Here is a 17,790-nt window from a genome sequence, read left to right on the forward strand (position 1 = left end):
AACCACTAAGGTAGATTCAACGTTGATTGTAGAGTCAAGGCATGACAAAGAATCGATAGGTGAAAGTAACTTGACGGCTATAGATGATAAATTGGAGAATTTAGTGGAAAAGTGATGATGAACCATGTGCCAATCGTGAAAAGCGAAAACATATTGAGAAATTAATGGTACGCACCATCGTTGTCTCTTTTGAGTCTACTACATATGGTGCCTAGGCTAGTAATTTTTTTTTAAACAAAAAGGATTTTGCTGAGAAACTTTCAATCATCGCCATTAGGAAGAATTTCCAATATCATGTTGATAAATCAACTAAAAAGTCAAATTGGAAAAAGAAAAAAGAAATCAAAAGTGCATATCAAAGTCATCTGCCAAATAGGAAACACATAAAAGCATATGGAAGATCAATTAGAATAGAAATCAGAAAAGAAATACAAATTTCTAAAGAATCAATCTAAAATCTTGAGACCATCTTGAGGCAAACTTGACTGAGATGGAAACAATTTATTAAATAACTTAGTATGTTTGCACCAACATGCCATGATATTTGGGCATTTAATTGCATTTGGTGAAACATCTCAGGTCATTCTTGGAATAAATATACCTGGAGATCTTACAAAGAAAGCATTAAAAACACAATGCATCCAAATCTTAGGACTCATTCAATGGATCTAGGACTACTTCATCCAATCGTGAATGAGATCCATGTTCTTATTTAGCACAATAGGATCAAGTTACCAAGGTTCATTGAATTAAACCAACCTACATAAAATAAAAACATAAAATATGCAAACAAATTCAACAACATAGCTCAAATTTCTTAGATTTTGCAAAAAAAATTGAACTAACCGTAACTCAAAGGCAAACCAAAGGATACGTTTTGATAAAAATGGAATACCACTACCAATTGAAGCTAAAGGATGCACTAACCGATTGAGTACGCGAAAAATAGTGGCCTTGAGTGATGTCGAGAGCAAAGAAAGAGAAAATCAAGAGTAATGAGTACAAATATAATGAGCCCCTTAATTTGTAAAAGTGAAGACAAATGGTTCTTTAAATCAATGATAATTTTATAATAGCTCAATATACTATAATTCGAATGTCAAACGTTTACATTATAATCTCTGACTCGATCTCGACCAAGATGGATCAAGAAAAAGCACTTCCACGACTTTTTTAGAAAATGTGCTATTTTCAAGAGATGAAAACTAAATACGGTTATTTTGGATAATTTTCTTAAAAAATAGTAAACAGTGTAAAAAAAAGAATTTATAATAGTAATATTGTAATTAATTATTGATTGTAATAGGATAGTTTGAAGGGATATATATTCTCAAACATGGACAGAGTAATAACTCGTTCCACCTAGTTGAAATTGGAGTCCCCCACCGTAAACACAAACTAAGAATCAAAGGTTGGTGAGACTAAAAATGTATTTTCGAAAACAAATAAAAAAGAAAAATTGGAAAAGGACAATTTTTGTAAACAAAGTTTGAACTAACGCATGGCAATTCAGTAAATAAAGGGCGGACTAAGGGGTAATATAAGAAACAAGAAAAGAAGAAAAAAACTCTCTTTTCAAGTATAAAAAAGGGCGCCGCTTACGGCCGGTTTCTTCCACCTACTGCAACTCTCCATTTACACCCATTCTTTTGTGCTTCCATTTCTGTTGCTTCTCTCTGTACTCTCCATTTTCGATCTTCTCTCTGAGTGTTTCCATCAGGAGCAAGACCACGAACCATGGCTTTCCAGAAGATCAAGGTCGCCAATCCCATCGTTGAGATGGACGGTGAGACACCTTGATTTTAAACTCCTATTGCAACATGTTTATGTTGTTTTTGATTATTTTTCGTCTTGCGATCCTTCTGTCTTATGGTATTATTGCTACTGAATTGCTTTTCAATAGCTAAATATCTTTTTGGATGGCGTTTGTTGTTTTTCATCTGTTTGGAGGGAGTTCGTGTTTGTTCTTATTGCTTTTAGATCTGTAAAGGGCGGTGTGTGGTTTTTTAGATCATGCTATTTTGTTTTGGTGTACGAGTTGATGTTTCTTGCATCTGTGTGTATGTTGATTTCTTGTATCTGTGAGTATGTTGATTTCCTGATCTATGAGGCCAAGGATCAACCTTCATTTATTTTCTCTTGGTGTTTGATTTATAAGAACTGAGCATTTCTGTTTTCTGTTCTCTGATGGTGTTTAGCTGCCTCTGCTCAAACGGGAAGTTGTGGAGTTTCCCCCCTGTTTTGCCTGTCTTATGGATCCCTGTTCTGTTTCTTCTCCGTTATACATCGTGTGTTGTAAACTCGAACGAATCTGGTGAAAATAACATCTGGACTTTATCATCGTAAATAACTTTGTCCGAATACTGCAGTCATATTTTAACAAACAGTTCAATGATTTTTGAGCCAATGAAAGTCCTGGTTATACATATATAATGTAATGCATGATTGGCGCATCGCTTATTCAGATGTAGAATAGTATAAGTCTTTCCTAGAGGTCTTTTTTTTTTTTGGATTTGCAGAAACTGGGAGATGTGAACGTCGTTTCTTTTGATCTCTTCTGCACTATATTTTTTATTTTGGTTATTTTTTTCCTGCATTGTTTCGGTTGTTTTTTTTCTTTGTTTTACTCTGCATAATGCTACTCTTGGGATCCTTTGTACAGGAGATGAAATGACTCGAGTTATCTGGGAGTCAATTAAGAATAAGGTATTGATCACTATAAATGTTATATTATATGTGCATTTTTGTTGCAAGTATTCTTGCTTATACTCTTCCTGTTGTGCTTGCAGCTTATTTTCCCATTTTTGGAATTGGACATCAAGTATTTTGACCTTGGCCTTCCACACCGTGATGCCACAGATGATAAAGTTACAATTGAAAGTGCAGAAGCTACTTTAAAGTATATATTCTCATTTCTCAATGTGTATTTGGTTTAACTGGCGAGAATTATTTGAAATTCTTTTGATTGAAATATTGGATGCATCACGTTGGACTTTATAGCTAATTTAATCTTCAAGAACTTGTGTAATCTATTACAGTTGACATCATTTATATTATCTTTTTGAATTTTTATGGCTTATTCATTTAAGAATCCAGTGTGTTCTAACTACAACCTTATTTTACTTGGAAATACTCATTTGTTCTAGGTACAATGTAGCAATCAAATGTGCAACAATTACTCCAGGTATAAATTTCTTTACTGAATGGAAAAGTTCATTCAATATACAACAGCTTATCCCTGGTTTTGTTGATTTTTACATTACTATATTTTAAAGACCATCTATAGTTCTTATATTGTAAGAATGTTGATTGACAGATGAGGCACGTGTTAAGGAATTTGGCTTGAAGCAGATGTGGAGAAGTCCAAATGGAACAATCAGGAATATTCTGAATGGTTAGAGCCCCTACCTTAAGTACTTTCTATTCTAGTTTGTTGAAATTTTTGAAAAGACTTTGAAGACTTATGAAAAATTTTAAAATATATATTTTCTGTTTCAATTATAATTTATATGGATTAAAGTCAAAGCAGATTTGGAAATATATTATTGGTGTTTCTTGCCACCATCAACACTTTTCTCTATGATTGCCTTAGGTTCAGCCTACTGTTGTAGTTATTTATTTTTACTCTCAGGCTTACCTATTGGCATATTTATGCAGGAACTGTCTTCAGAGAACCGATTCTTTGCAAAAATGTTCCTCGCCTTGTACCAGGTAATTGTTATCCACATCGATTTCATGATTAGGTTAGAAAACTGTACTGATTGTGGTGGTTGTCAGGTTGGACGAAGCCTATCTGTATTGGAAGACATGCTTTTGGTGATCAATACAGAGCTACTGATACAGTCATCAGAGGACCTGGGAAATTGAAATTAGTTTTTGGTATTTGAAATGCCCAAACCATATCTCTTGTTTAATGAGTCCTCAATTGCTTTTCTTTGAAAGTTTCTTAGCATTAACATGCTGGCTGTTGTAGAGGGGCAGGAGACGCAAGAGATAGAGGTTTTCAATTTCACTGGTGCTGGAGGAGTTGCGTTAGCCATGTATAACACTGATGAGGTTTGTTACAAAATCCTCAGTTTAGTTATGGGCTCAAGAAAATATTCTTAATCCCTTCTAATTTTCAACAAGTTTTCCAAATGAACACTTCAATGTATGCTGCCTTGTAGTCCATCCGATCTTTTGCTGAGGCATCAATGGCCACTGCTTATGAGAAGAAATGGCCCCTTTACCTTAGCACAAAAAATACTATTCTAAAGAAATACGATGGAAGGTATACAGTTTAATCTTTTATTTTATTTTTATTTTTATTTTTTATATTCATATATGTAATCTTTATGGTACCTTTTTATTTGCACCCTATACCAATAATCTTTTCTTTTATTATCTTCATGTGTTGAATGAAGATTCAAGGATATATTCCAAGAAGTCTACGAATCTCAGTGGAAATCAAAGTTTGAGGCTGCTGGCATATGGTGAATAGCTTTTAAAGATGTCTTGATAAATGTTTATTATGCTATTTCCAGTTTGAAATGCTCAACTAATTATTTTGGATCCAAAAGGTATGAACACCGTCTCATCGATGATATGGTGGCTTATGCCCTTAAGAGTGAAGGAGGTTATGTCTGGGCATGCAAGAACTATGATGGAGATGTTCAGAGTGATTTCTTAGCTCAAGGTATATAAGGATTGAGCACATACCTTCTTGACTTTGCCTTTTGGTTTCAAAATTTCTTTCATGTGGTTGCTTTATTGGTTTAGGGAAATCACTCGAAGAGATATACTTGGGCTGCATTTTCTCCATTTAATTTCTAACTTTTATCTCTATGATTTTAGGATTTGGATCTCTTGGCTTGATGACTTCTGTATTGGTATGTTCCATTCAAGTCTTCAATACATTATATTCCCAAAACTAAGGTTTACAATCTGCAAGGCCTTCATTTAGCTGGCAGATGGAGTTTGATTTTTGTATTTTGTTTGATCTCTAAGAACTTTATTGGTATCTAAGAAAACAATTGGGAAATTAAACAATTACATTTCTTTTAAACTTTTCTTTACTTTACCATTATGTAAAGGTGATCCCTTTTTTGGGCTTGGTATTTTGTATACCCTTGTTATTTTGTTTGGTTATTCATAAAAAGAAATGAAGTATCATTTAATGACTTGGAAAGAACTTGAGAAATAATAGCTGCATACTTGCGGGCCTCAATACAAAAAGTGATTTCTAATGTGTTCCAACTTGTTGCATGGATATGGTTTTTTACAATTGAAAATTATACATCTATTTAACTATCCAATTTTATCAGTTTTAAAGTTAAAAAAGAGCAGTACGTTAAATAAGGCTTCAGAATTACTGTTTATCCTTGTCGAAATTAAAAATGTCTGCACTTTGAATTTAGGTTTGTCCTGATGGAAAAACAATTGAAGCAGAAGCAGCTCATGGCACTGTTACACGACATTTTAGGGTTCATCAAAAAGGTGGTGAAACCAGCACAAACAGCATAGCATCCATCTTTGCTTGGTCTCGTGGCCTTGCTCACAGGTAGATATCATTTGGTTAATATTTCTTTGGTCTTCTGCACATTTTTGAGGTGAAAGAAATATTTACATGTTAACTTTATCACTGTTCTTGTAGGGCTAAACTAGATGACAATGCTAGTCTCTTAGAGTTCACCGAGAAACTAGAATTGGCTTGTATCGATACTGTGGAATCTGGAAAGATGACCAAGGATCTTGCTCTTATCCTTCATGGATCCAAGTAAGTTTAATACCATTCATGGTCATTCAAGTAAGTTGCATATTATGCATAGTTATGAATTGCCTCTTTCCACTCCTTAGCCATAAGTTCGAAAATTTTATTTTTATAACATTATTCCCCTGTTTGGTGCAGGCTTTCTCGTGACCAATATCTGAATACTGAGGAGTTCATTGATGCTGTTGCTGAGGAACTAAAATCCAGACTCCTCAAGGCATAGTGGTATTTTAAATGTTCAATGGTCAATAATTGTTAAGAATATCTTTCTCATTTCATCTTCTTTCCTAAGGTACATAGTTTGGTGGGATATTGTTAATGCATTTGGCTTCTAACTATCAACTCAACTAGGCTATAGTCATCTTGAGGTTGTTTAACAGTTACTTCTTTTACAATCATTTATCCAATCTCTTGTGCACTGTATTCGGCCATTTTAGGTAATTGCACTACCATTTTGTTGGTAAATAAGTTGGTAAAGACGATATATCTTAGAGATTTTTATCCTGCTCACAGAAAAAGGCAATTGCTTTCTTGGTTCCTCAGTTTTTCAGTGCTTCCTTTTGCATTATGTGGAAATTGTTGTGTTTTGATCAAGATATTGAATAATTTCATTTGAGGATAAATTTGGTTATGAAGAGCTGTTGTGGTGGAATTTGTTGGAAGTATGGTGACATACTTCATAACTATAATTGAACTTGAGATGTTCACTCTATCGTGAAGTAAGATCCTACTTTTTTTGTGGACTTAGAAAGCCTCTTACTGCATTGGAACTATTCTAAGGTGGGCACTTGTTAGGTGGATTACTAGTTGAAGCGTGATTCCCCACTTCTACTTGTTGGGTATGTTGCATATTTGCTTCCACCAATTTCTGAATGGGAATATCAAATTAACATTTAGGTCTCAAGAAAAGATAGCACTCTGATAGACCACCAATTATACACCAGTATAGTAGAAAGAAGAAGAAGCAGGGAGCAACCGCACGTGCCCAGGAAAATAGCCTTTAATATTGTTAGTAGATATTTCATAATTTTGTGAGTATAAATAGGAGGTTGTTAAGGAGAGAGAGAGTTAGTTAGAAAGTTTCATTTTGGCTGCATGCTATTCCTTGAGAGATAGGAAGACAGGAGAGTTTTCGTATTTCTGAATTGAGGAGTTCTCAATTTGACTTGTTGTATTTCCTACTGTTTACTAAAGTATTACTCAAGTAATAAAGTAAATTTTACTTGATTCAAGACGAGTTCCATCAAATTGGTATCAAAGCACGTCGATTTTGGGCAAGGGAAAAACAATGGTTCACACGCGAGCAGAAGAAAGAATGGAAGCGCACGATCAGGAAATGATGTGGATAAAGAAAGAAGTAAGATTCTGAAGAAAGATTAACGTTGATCAGTATGCAAACGGAAAAGACGCATCAAATGTTGGTGCTTGTGAATTCGATTGCGAAGGAGCGGACTATGACCAATTAGAAAATGGCCGAATACAGTGCACAAGAGATTGGATACAAGAAAAATAATGAAGGAGAGAGTTGACAAGCAGACGAGGCGAGAGCGAAGCGAAGGAAAAGAAAAACGAGGAAGAAGAGGGAGCGAATGAAAGAAACAAATTCAAGAAAGTTGAAATGCCATATTCAACGGTGAGGATCCCGATTCCTAGTGTTTCCGTGCTGATCGGTATTTACAGATTCATAAATTGAACGATGCTGAGAAAGTGTTGGTTGCGATTGTCAACTTTGAAGGCCCAACATTGAATTGGTGCAGGGCACAGGAGAAACGTGATAGGAGAAATGTGATAAGTTTACTGGATGGATAAACCACAAAGGGAGAGTACTTGTGCGTTTTCGATCGGCAAGAGAGGGATCCATCTGCGGGCAATTTCTAAGAATTAAACAACAAGCCACGGTGGAAGAATATTGTAATGAGTTCGATAAACTAATGGCACCACTCGCTGATCTGCAAGATCGAGTGGTAGAGGAAATCTTTATGAACGGTTTGTTTCCATGGATCAAGGCGGAGGTGGTTTTTTGTAGACCGGTCGGTTTAGCCAAGATGATGCACGTGGCTCAACTCGTGGAAAACCGGGAGATCATTCGCAATGAGGCTAATCTAAACAGTTATGCCAATGGTAAGTACCCTCCTCAGAACTCTTTAAATACTAAGAGTAGTGTAACGGCGAACAACAGTGATAATAAATGAAATACAATATTTTCGATGTAGACGGTCACCTTAAGAACCACGACCGGAGAAGCTAAGAAAGAAGGACCAACGAGAAGATTATCAGATGCAGGATTTTAGGCCCGAAAAGAGAAAGGGCTCTGTTTTTGCTGTAATGAAAGTATTCTCATGATCATAGATGTAAGGGTAGGGAGCAAAGAGAATTGAGAATGTATGTTGTTAAAGCTGATGACGAAGAATATGAAATCGGGAGGAAGTGGAATATCTGCAGATTATGTTTCCTAAATTTTGATGGTGTAGCTCTGAAGATTCCAATTGTCCTTTGTACCCTTGTTTTTCAAATCTATTAGTGAGTTGTGGGATATCTGAAAAGGTAGTTTATCCCGATTACGTATCACTGGGGTCAGTATAGCAGCACTGAGGAGAATAACCACATGTTTCTATACCGGCTTCAAGGAGGTTGGTGTGATCTGGTGTCATGGTGTGTGCCCAAGTCCATTGGGATCTGGAAGCTCTCTTGATAGGATACTGGTGGTTTGTTCCTGGGAAGTAACATTGTTGTCCATTTATGGGATTTCTGGAGGGCTTCTATGAGACAATGCTCATTTCTTTTAATTTATTATCTAGAGTGACCTCTAATTATTCCTCCTTTCTTTTAGATCTAAATCATAAAGTGGTTCCCGTTTCTCTATCAGGTTAGGAATGTCTTATCACTCTCCCCTTTTATACTACTTCAATTGTCTTTAACACTAAGGTTTGCCTGCCAAAGGAGAGATAATCTATCATCAGCTAGTCTAGTTTGATCTACTCAAGAGAGTTTTTATTTATGCTAGAATATTCCAACCTTCCAAGTGCGGAATTTTTGGTTTATAAGTGATCCGGAATAATATAGTCTGTATAGATGGGGCATTAGGGAGTGTGAGAAAGACTTTTCAAGACAGGACTACTAAAAACTATGTAGTTTATCCCAAACCTCTACCATCGCCCTGCAGTAGAAGGAAAGGAGTGAAAAAAAAATATACTATTATAAATTAATCATCCATCTCGACCTTGGTAATTTCTCTTTAGAAAAATCACGAGTATTCAGAGGGCACCTGAGACTTTCTGGACATTTGGTTATTTCCTGAGGTCTTTTCATAGAACTTTTTTGCCATTTGACTAGTTATGTCAATTAGAAGTTTCTAAGTTATTCTTTTTTATTTCACGTGTTATGCTTTTAGGGTGATCCCAACTCATGAGAGCTGATCTTGCAGGCTAGATTGTGAAGACTGATCGCTGAAATACATGAATTGAAGTAGAGAGGAGACAGACTAACGAAAACGGGAACTATGTTGAATCTGTTGTTGGTGGCTCTCTGAGGTTGTTACTGTTTTGTTCTGTATTTGAAAAATGTTGACTTTAATTGTCAAATAATGAAAACTTAAGCTTCAGTTGTCATAATCTATTCCCCATTCTACACTTGGCTTGAATCTGGAATGTGTAATTTTTGTCTTAGTTTCTGGTTCAGTGAGTTGCTTGCAATAAGTAATCATCTTGGTTTTCTTGGTCACTTTGGTGGAAAATGAATCTTTTTTTTTCTTAGTTTGTTCTGTCAGTAGTCACTGTTTCATAGCATACTTTGTCATGGAAAGTTGAAGGGTCCAAGTGGTTATAGGAAAATGTGTTATGGTTACGCTGTTGCGGTGCTTCTTGTAAGATAGTGGGGTGTGTACTTTTTGTCTTCCAATTTAGGATTTGTTGCAATAAGAAAAATGAGACCTTATTCTTCTTACAATGGAAAATCGAAAACTAGACCTAGCGGAAAAACTAATTACACTAAACAAATTAATGAATACACACTTTTGAAATTCTCTATTAGAGTTGACTCGGATCCGGTTTAGTGTCAACGGATTCGATTAGGTGAAGGAAAAAGAGGATGAAAAATGGAGGTGGAAATTTAGGGTTAAGAAACTGAGAGAGAAATGTAATTCTAAATTACAAAATTTGCAAAAGTTTTTAACAATCTGAGAAAAGAAATTATTTATAAGCAAATTACATGAAAAATGAAAAAATGCATGTAATTTGTTCATAAGATCTCAACACCTAGTAATTCACTAACTTAGTGTTCATAGCTACAATCTCATGTAGCTACCTATCTTATTAAGTGTTAGTGGGGTTATTCAACAAAATGTTAGATTTTTTTACTAATTTAATCTAAAGGTAATGTGGTCATTTCATCTTTTAAATCAAAGTCAAACTTAGACTTTTTCAAGTAAAAAATCAACATTTTTTACTCTTTACTATTTTGTTCGTCTAGACTAGTTTTGACCTCTCGAGCATGAGTTTGTATTTATTTATTCAAAATTTAAATTACATTTGAACATAAAGTCTGTCAAAATTTGATTTTTTAAAGTTAAAAGTCAACATTTTGATTTTTTACAACTTTGACCATTTTCATCAATTTCGAGCTTCTAAATACGAATATGTATTTATATTTTTAATATTTAAATCACATTTAAACATAAAACTCTATCTCTAACTTATAACTGATGGCTATATCATATATATCCGTCAGTTTCTCTCTCTCTATCTAATTCGGACAATTCGAATTATTTTAACATATTGTTCTAAGTTAATTCCACTTGAGCTAGTATGAGAACCTAATGGCAATGATCGATATTAATTGGTAAACCCTTTTAGATCGAGCTAATCAACATTTATTAACTAACGGGTCATTCCGCTAAAGTCCTATAGTTGCACTCCCTCCACTATATGTATATATATATATATATTTATGTCCATTTGATATAACCATGATCACTAAGTTAATCCTTCATAGGTTGTTTGTAACCTCGATTGAGTCAAAATACCATTTTACCTTTGAGTTTACATCTTGCTCCTTAAGTCTCACTGATCCACTATTGGACAATCAGCTTAAGGTCCAACTTATATACCGAATCTCTCTTGGACCAAAGAGAGAGTGGAGCCTCTTGTTCAAGACTTGGATTTAGTCCTTAAGAGAACAACCTATCTATTAATTCTAAAATGGGTAGGAGAAAATTTTGTCTTGCATCCTATGTCCTTAGCCATCCACACGCTCTTACCTTTGAAATGAAAGGCTTATTAGGCCAGCACTGCTAAGCTGCCCTCACCTATGCAGATCTAAGGATAATTCTGTGTGAATAGAAGTTCATAGTTAACTCAACATTAGATTAAGTTACCTATAAGCCATTAATAGTCGAAATAGTCAATTTTATATAGTCAATGGTGTATAACTTAAAAGTGACTATTTCATGGTTCTAGTCTTATGTAAACACTTTACATAGAATACCCCCACTTCCATGTGTCTACATGAACGATTTAGAATCATATCGATTGTACTAATTATAAAGCGAGCCATATCCATAGTCTTCTTAGAATAAGGTGCCAACCTTATTCATACACTATAGACCATTTGGGCTATATACTCGAACTTGGTCCACTTTTATGTCTCTACATAAAGTTCAAGTCTACACTAGATAACCTCGGGACCTTAGTTTATTGGATTCAAGATTATAGTATTCTATTTTCACTAATAAGTCCTCAATAACCATTTTATTGAATAAAATATAATTTTAAACTACAAATACGAGTTTTAGTACATAGATTCCAACAAACTTCCACTTGGACTAAAGCTCCTAGTGTGATAAAACAACGTTGAATTTAACCATAAGAGAATTACTCATATGAGTACAATAAACATATGAATATAATAAACTAGGACATACACCCAAATACTCTCCCACTTATCCTAGTGCTCAAAACTTCGTAAACCTAAACTATTTAGGTGACCTTCAAACACTTTAGCAGTGAAGGACTTCGTAAACCAAACATCCATGATTTTGCTCATGAATATCGAGATTACTACAATGTCACTACAATGCACAATTACTTAGATAATGTAGAACAACTTTACCTTACACTTTTTATACTCTTGCTCTTTCATATAGAGTGAATACTGATTCCAATGTAAACTTTCTAGCATCTTTGAAAATCAGAATTAGTGTATCTAGTAAAGATAAGACCCTTAACACTATACACAATCACGTAGTCTTTTGATTTTCTAAACTGTTTTAGAATATATTCAACGGCAATCCATCCTTTTGGAATTTTGCATTTTATATCTAGACAACATTTTGTCTATATAAAATGCTTGAGACCGGTTAGTATTATGTTCTTGTTGTTCCAAACAATTTGAATCCTAAGAACACATTGCGCATTTTCAAATATCTCATTTGAGGCACTCTCAACTATTGAGAAGGATATGACTAATCATGTTTCCTAGTTTTATTAACTACTTTAGTGGATGAACTAGGTTTATCCTATAATGTCTTTGGAAATTCCATTCAATAAAAATTTACTACATGGTTCGATGATCATTGATGAGGTTTTCCTTTAAGAATATGACATTTGTCGATAAAAATTCCTTATTTTTTTAGGATAAAAAAACAAAGCTCAACGTAAAGTGAACCATGTCCAACAAGATTCAATTTTTTTTTTATGATACACCATTCTTCTTAGATGTACTAGAAGCAGAGAGTTGTGACTAAATTCAGTGGTCTATCAAATAATCCACATACTCTCCACCTCAATTTGATCGAAGTGTCTTTATGGTTTACCTGATTGATTCTCAACTTTAGACTTATATTCACTGAACTTTTCAAGAGAATCAGACTTATGATGCAATAGGTAAACATGACCAAACATTGAATTAATCATCAACAAAATTGATGAAATATTCACTCTCCTTGAACTTTGATATTCATTGGTCCACAAAGGTTTGAATGTACGAGCTCTGATGGTATTTTTGTTCTGAGACGTTTTTCGGTAAAAAATCTCTTGGTTATTATTTCTTTTAAGACAAGATTCACATGAAGACAAAGAGTTATCTTCTCACAAATTTAGGAGTCTGCTCTTAACCAATCTCCCAATCGCATTTGGATTTACCTGACTGAATCTTAAGCACTATATATAGTTGTTAAAAAAATCTTTATGTCTTTTATGCTAAGCATTTTAGTATTATGAACACATTTTTGCTCGAATTGGTCATAACTTATATAAGTTGTTTATAAGTATAGTCGAACAAAATTAAATATCTTTACTAGAAAGATGAATCCTTCATTGATTTCAAATATTCTATACATTAGTTCTGAAATACAAGAAATAGATATTAAATTTCTCAACTTTTGAGAAGCATAAAAAACACTTTAAGTATGATATATCTATCAAAACAACTTCAAATCTACCACTGCTTCAGTTGAGAAAACCTCTCTTATGTTCCAAACTTTGAGGATGATCTCGTCTTCTGCAAGCTTTATAAGAACTAGTTTCATGAAATGAGAAGTAAATATAATTAGTGGCTCATAAATCTAGTATTCAAGTTGAAGAATCATATTCCACTAAGTAAGTTTCAAGAGCTAGTAAATCATATTTACCTTGTGCTTCCTTCTTAGCTTTCTTCTCAACAAGGTACTTTGGACAATTTCTTAACCAATGTCCGTCTTGGTTGCAGTGGTAACATTTACCTTTAGCAACTTTTTTTCCCTTACTATTCTTGGGAGTCCTCTTTTCCTTCTTCATTTGTGAAGACCCAACCTAGTTTTAGAGGACGATTCTCTTACAAATTCTTTTTATGTGGTAGCAACATTTTCTTTCACTTCCTTTCCCTTACCTTGATAAGGTTTTGGAATCGCTGGAGCTTATTTAGAAGAGTGGTCAGAGTGAACTCTATTTTATTCAGAGACATATTTGTCTTAATGGTACAAAACTTGCAGAAGAGATTGTAAAATAAAGCTCACTTGATTTGCCTCATTGATGGGACTGCCATTTACTTTAGTGATATTGAAGTGCATATCATCATGTTTAGAACATGTTCCCTAATAGAGGTCCCTTCCTTCATTTGTTTGTTGTAAATGTGCTTAGTTGCTTCATTTATGAGGGACCATGAAGGCTGAACAAACATCTCCCTTAATGAATCCATAATCTCTTTGGCCGTGGCTAAGGATCATGTTTCTTTGCCAAAACATCAGACATCCTAGCATGAATATAGACACGGGCCTTTTCACTGACCTTAACCCATCGATCATATGCTTCTCGAATATTTCAGTTAGCTTTTAAGGTTGGAGCTTGAGGACGTTCCTCAGTTAAAACAAACCTTAAATCATCTTCGACTAGTGTTGTATTTAGGTTTGATTTCAAGTTGCATAATTGTTGCCATTAAGTTTTTCAGAAGCTAAGAGTTGTACTATTGAGCTATTCATGCTGAAAAATAAAACATATCCTATTTAATGAAAAACTAAGAACCAATTAATTTTGCAAATATTAATAATGTAACTATCATTATTATGTTTTGTAACGATATTGCAAAGGTTTAGAATAACCTCCACCGAAGGGCAGTGGATTTTTCCTCCTTTGAACCAAGACAATATTGACCAAATGCTAACTCTTGAATATCTCATATTCCTTATAGCACTTAGTTATTGCTTCTTCGATCGAGAATGTACTAACAACTTAGTAATTTTTGTAAGTGTAACCCTCCATTTTCGAATATCAAAAATAAGAATCATTATTGTCTCAAAAGTGGAAAGACAATATGAAAATCAATCTAAGAGACCCTCCATATATTGAGTTCGCGGTGTTTTGAATCATATAATACATCCCTCCAAAGGGAACGTCGCTCTAGGACAGACAAGTAGGCGCATTATAGGAATATCACGGTGCAAAATAATGGAAAAGACCATGAGATGTGCTGTCATATATTCCTCACCCACTTACTATGAACTACTTCTCCCTATTCACCTTAATATTGATCGATGCAAATACTCTCCAAAGGGAGTCTGCTCCTATGCTCAACCCCAAGCCTTTCATGGACCTCATAGTGTGAACTTTTAGGGACGCTAGAGCTAAAAGTACGCTACCTTTCTCTAGTTGAAGTGTCTTATGATGGTTTTTAAATGGTACTCAGAAAAATAAGATTAAGCACCATTGTTTCATCGATACTATGTCATTGAAGGTTGAAGGGTTATTTTTAGTAACAAAAAAGTATGAGGTTTTACTCACTAGCTATTGCATTATTGCTTGTCATGTAGCCATTGGAGCATATAAAGAAAATTGTAGCTTTACGTTGCTTCCAATTGCTCTAGTTGTTTTTCTGTCATTCTTTCTTCACATTTCTTTTGTGAACATTTGAATTAATTATTGTTCCGGGTCCTTTTCTAGTCCCTTCTATGAGAGTCCTTCGTTGGCTCTTAGATATTTAATAGAAATCAACTTTTCAAGTGTGTGCTTCTAAAAGTTGAGTAAGGTTGAGTGATGGTTTAGTTAAGCAAAAATGGGGTCAAAGTAGGGCAAAGCCAAGTGATCTCCATGCTACTGAAAACTCAAGAGATGTAATAGGAATTGGGGTAATTGAGTAAATTCAAGATTAGTAACCCTATCTCACGTATTTCTTTACAAATAGAGATTTCCCTCCTATCGTATTAGACACATTCTCATTAAGAAGACTCTTGATTTGATTATGGAAGATTTTTCGTTTTAGCATTTAGACCACTAATTTGGTAGCAAAGCGATCGATTAGGATCAAGTTGACTATCGTCTTTTGAAGTTTGGAAAACTCTTGACAACGTCGATAGAAAGAGGGATTTTGTTATGAGTTGTGTGCTCATCAAGGGTGAGCATGATAGACCAAAAAATCGAGTTGATCGATGATTTGATGGGTCGAAGAACAAGACGGGTTGATCTATGTTGGTTTGAAAAAGTTTCAAATTGAGAAATTTCAAAAAATACTTCAAATAGTTATCGACTCAACCAACCGACTACCATTTACTCATTAACGGTTGAGGTCAGTTTGAACATTTGCTAACCTATCATAGTCGGCTCGGTGGGGGTTTGGTTGAAAAACCATCTCTGACCGATCGATGATCACCTTCAATGCTCATTGCCAAACAACACACATCTAAATAGGGAAACCCTTTAAATTCAAGAAGATCGAGAAGTTTGAAGAATCTCCATGATGTAACATTTTACTGTCACGTGTAAATGAACAATAAAATCAAATTACCCAAATGTTGTAGGGTCAAATGAACAATAAGAACAATAAAATCAAATTATCCATTTGATTGTTTTCGCATTGGGAGTAAGGAATTTTCGACGTTGCATTGGGAATTGGTCTCCCGATGTGAAGTACAGAACGTTGTGACATATGAGTAACTTCAGACGCCTCTTTGTGTCGGGAGATTATGTTTTTCTTTTTTGTTTTATCATTTTGAATTATTATGTTTAATTTTTTTTACAGGTGTTACGTTATTTTAGTTTCGAATCCATTTAAATTCAATAAAGTTCAAACAAAACAAATACATTGAAATACCAAATTATCATTTATAAAATTAGAACATAATTCATACAAAAAAGTGTCTTACATTAATATTGTTTGTTTGAAACAAATACATAAAAAAGAAAACAAAAACACATCTCTCGTCGCCTCGGGCGCCATCTTCGAACAAGTTTACAACAACAATGACATGAAAGTAAAGTACATTATTCAAATTTCAAAGAAACCAAAATGCATGAATGCCAAAAACGAAAACTTAGGAACAAACAATAATCAAAGTACAACCCCTAAGTACTCAATCTCTCAACTTCCACTCTTTCTACAAACGTAACCAACAACAAATACTCTACTTACGCATAAACCCATTTTGACGTGCCATCGAATGTAACAATTACATTAAAACCTTCAAACCCTTAAAGTGTCATTTAAGCCCCCCTCTCAAACTCATTTCATGATCAAATTACAGCCCCTAAGTACCCAATCTCTCAACTTTCACTCTTTCAATAAATGTAAAAATAATTCAGACTCAATATACATACTCGTTACACATAAACTCACTTTGGCGTGCCACCCAACGTACCAATTACATTGAAACCTTCAAAGTGACGGTTAAGACCTCCCCTCAAACTCACTTCATGAACAAAGTACAACCCCTACGTATCCAATCTCTCAACTTTTACTATTTCTATAAATGTAACCAACAATAGAGACTCAACTTACACATTAACTCACTTCGACGTGCCACCGAACGTAACAATTACATTTAACTCTTCAAAGTGTTGTTTAAGCCTCCCCAAACTCACTCCATTATTAAACTACAACTCCTAAATACCCAACCTTTCATAAACTTACTTCAACGTGCCACCCAACGTAACTACTTGAAACTTTCAAAGTTGTTGGAATTTTTTGTCCTAAAACTCGTAGTTTGTAATCATATTCTGTTTCAATAAATTTGTTATTGAGAAATTAAATATTATAATCCTAAATCCAATAAATCAAGTTCCAAGGCTATTTTTTGAATAAACTTGAACTTTATGTGTAAACATAAACGTGGATCAAGTTCGAGTATATATAGCCTAAATAGTCTGTAGTATATGAATAAAGGTTGGGCGTCTTATTTAAATAAACTATGGATGCGGTCCACTTTGTAGTACAAACAAGGTGATCCTCAATCGTTCATGTAGAGACATGAAAGTGGGGGCATCCTATGTAAAGTGTTTACATAAGACTGAACCATGAATTAGTCTTTTTTACGTATAACACCGTTTACTGTTTAAAACTGACTATCTCAATTATTGATGACCTAGGTAACTTAGTCTTAATCCTGAGTTAACTATGAACTCCTGTTCACACGAGATTATCCTTAGATCTGCATAGGTGAGGGCAGCTCATCAGCGTTGGCCCAATAAGCCTCCCATTTCAGGGGTAAGATCGGGTGGATAGCTGGGAACATAGGGTACAAGATGGAATTCACTCCTACCCGCTTTAGGGTTAGTAGATAGGTTGCTCTCTTAAGCACTGAA

General features: G+C 34.5%; 1 protein-coding gene across 5 annotated transcripts; it reads left to right on the plus strand.

Annotated features, from left to right (window-relative positions):
* The first annotated feature begins 1,573 nt into the window (after positions 1–1,573).
* On the plus strand, positions 1,574–9,469 carry IDH (cytosolic isocitrate dehydrogenase [NADP]). Of its 5 annotated transcripts, none has more exons than XR_004216397.1 (16): positions 1,574–1,786; positions 2,663–2,706; positions 2,790–2,899; positions 3,147–3,184; positions 3,317–3,394; positions 3,658–3,711; positions 3,778–3,879; positions 3,974–4,056; positions 4,167–4,270; positions 4,404–4,472; positions 4,560–4,675; positions 4,834–4,868; positions 5,397–5,539; positions 5,633–5,755; positions 5,888–7,870; positions 9,174–9,469. XR_004216397.1 is itself a non-coding variant. In XM_031884951.1 (16 exons), the coding sequence occupies exons 1-15, from the start codon at positions 1,738–1,740 to the stop codon at positions 5,970–5,972; spliced, it is 1,233 nt and encodes a 410-aa protein (XP_031740811.1). In that variant the 5' UTR covers positions 1,574–1,737; the 3' UTR covers positions 5,973–5,974; positions 9,141–9,469.
* The last annotated feature ends 8,321 nt before the right edge of the window (positions 9,470–17,790 follow it).

The sequence above is a fragment of the Cucumis sativus genome, chromosome 5 (assembly GCF_000004075.3).
Source record: "Cucumis sativus cultivar 9930 chromosome 5, Cucumber_9930_V3, whole genome shotgun sequence".
Taxonomy (NCBI): Eukaryota; Viridiplantae; Streptophyta; class Magnoliopsida; order Cucurbitales; family Cucurbitaceae; genus Cucumis; species Cucumis sativus.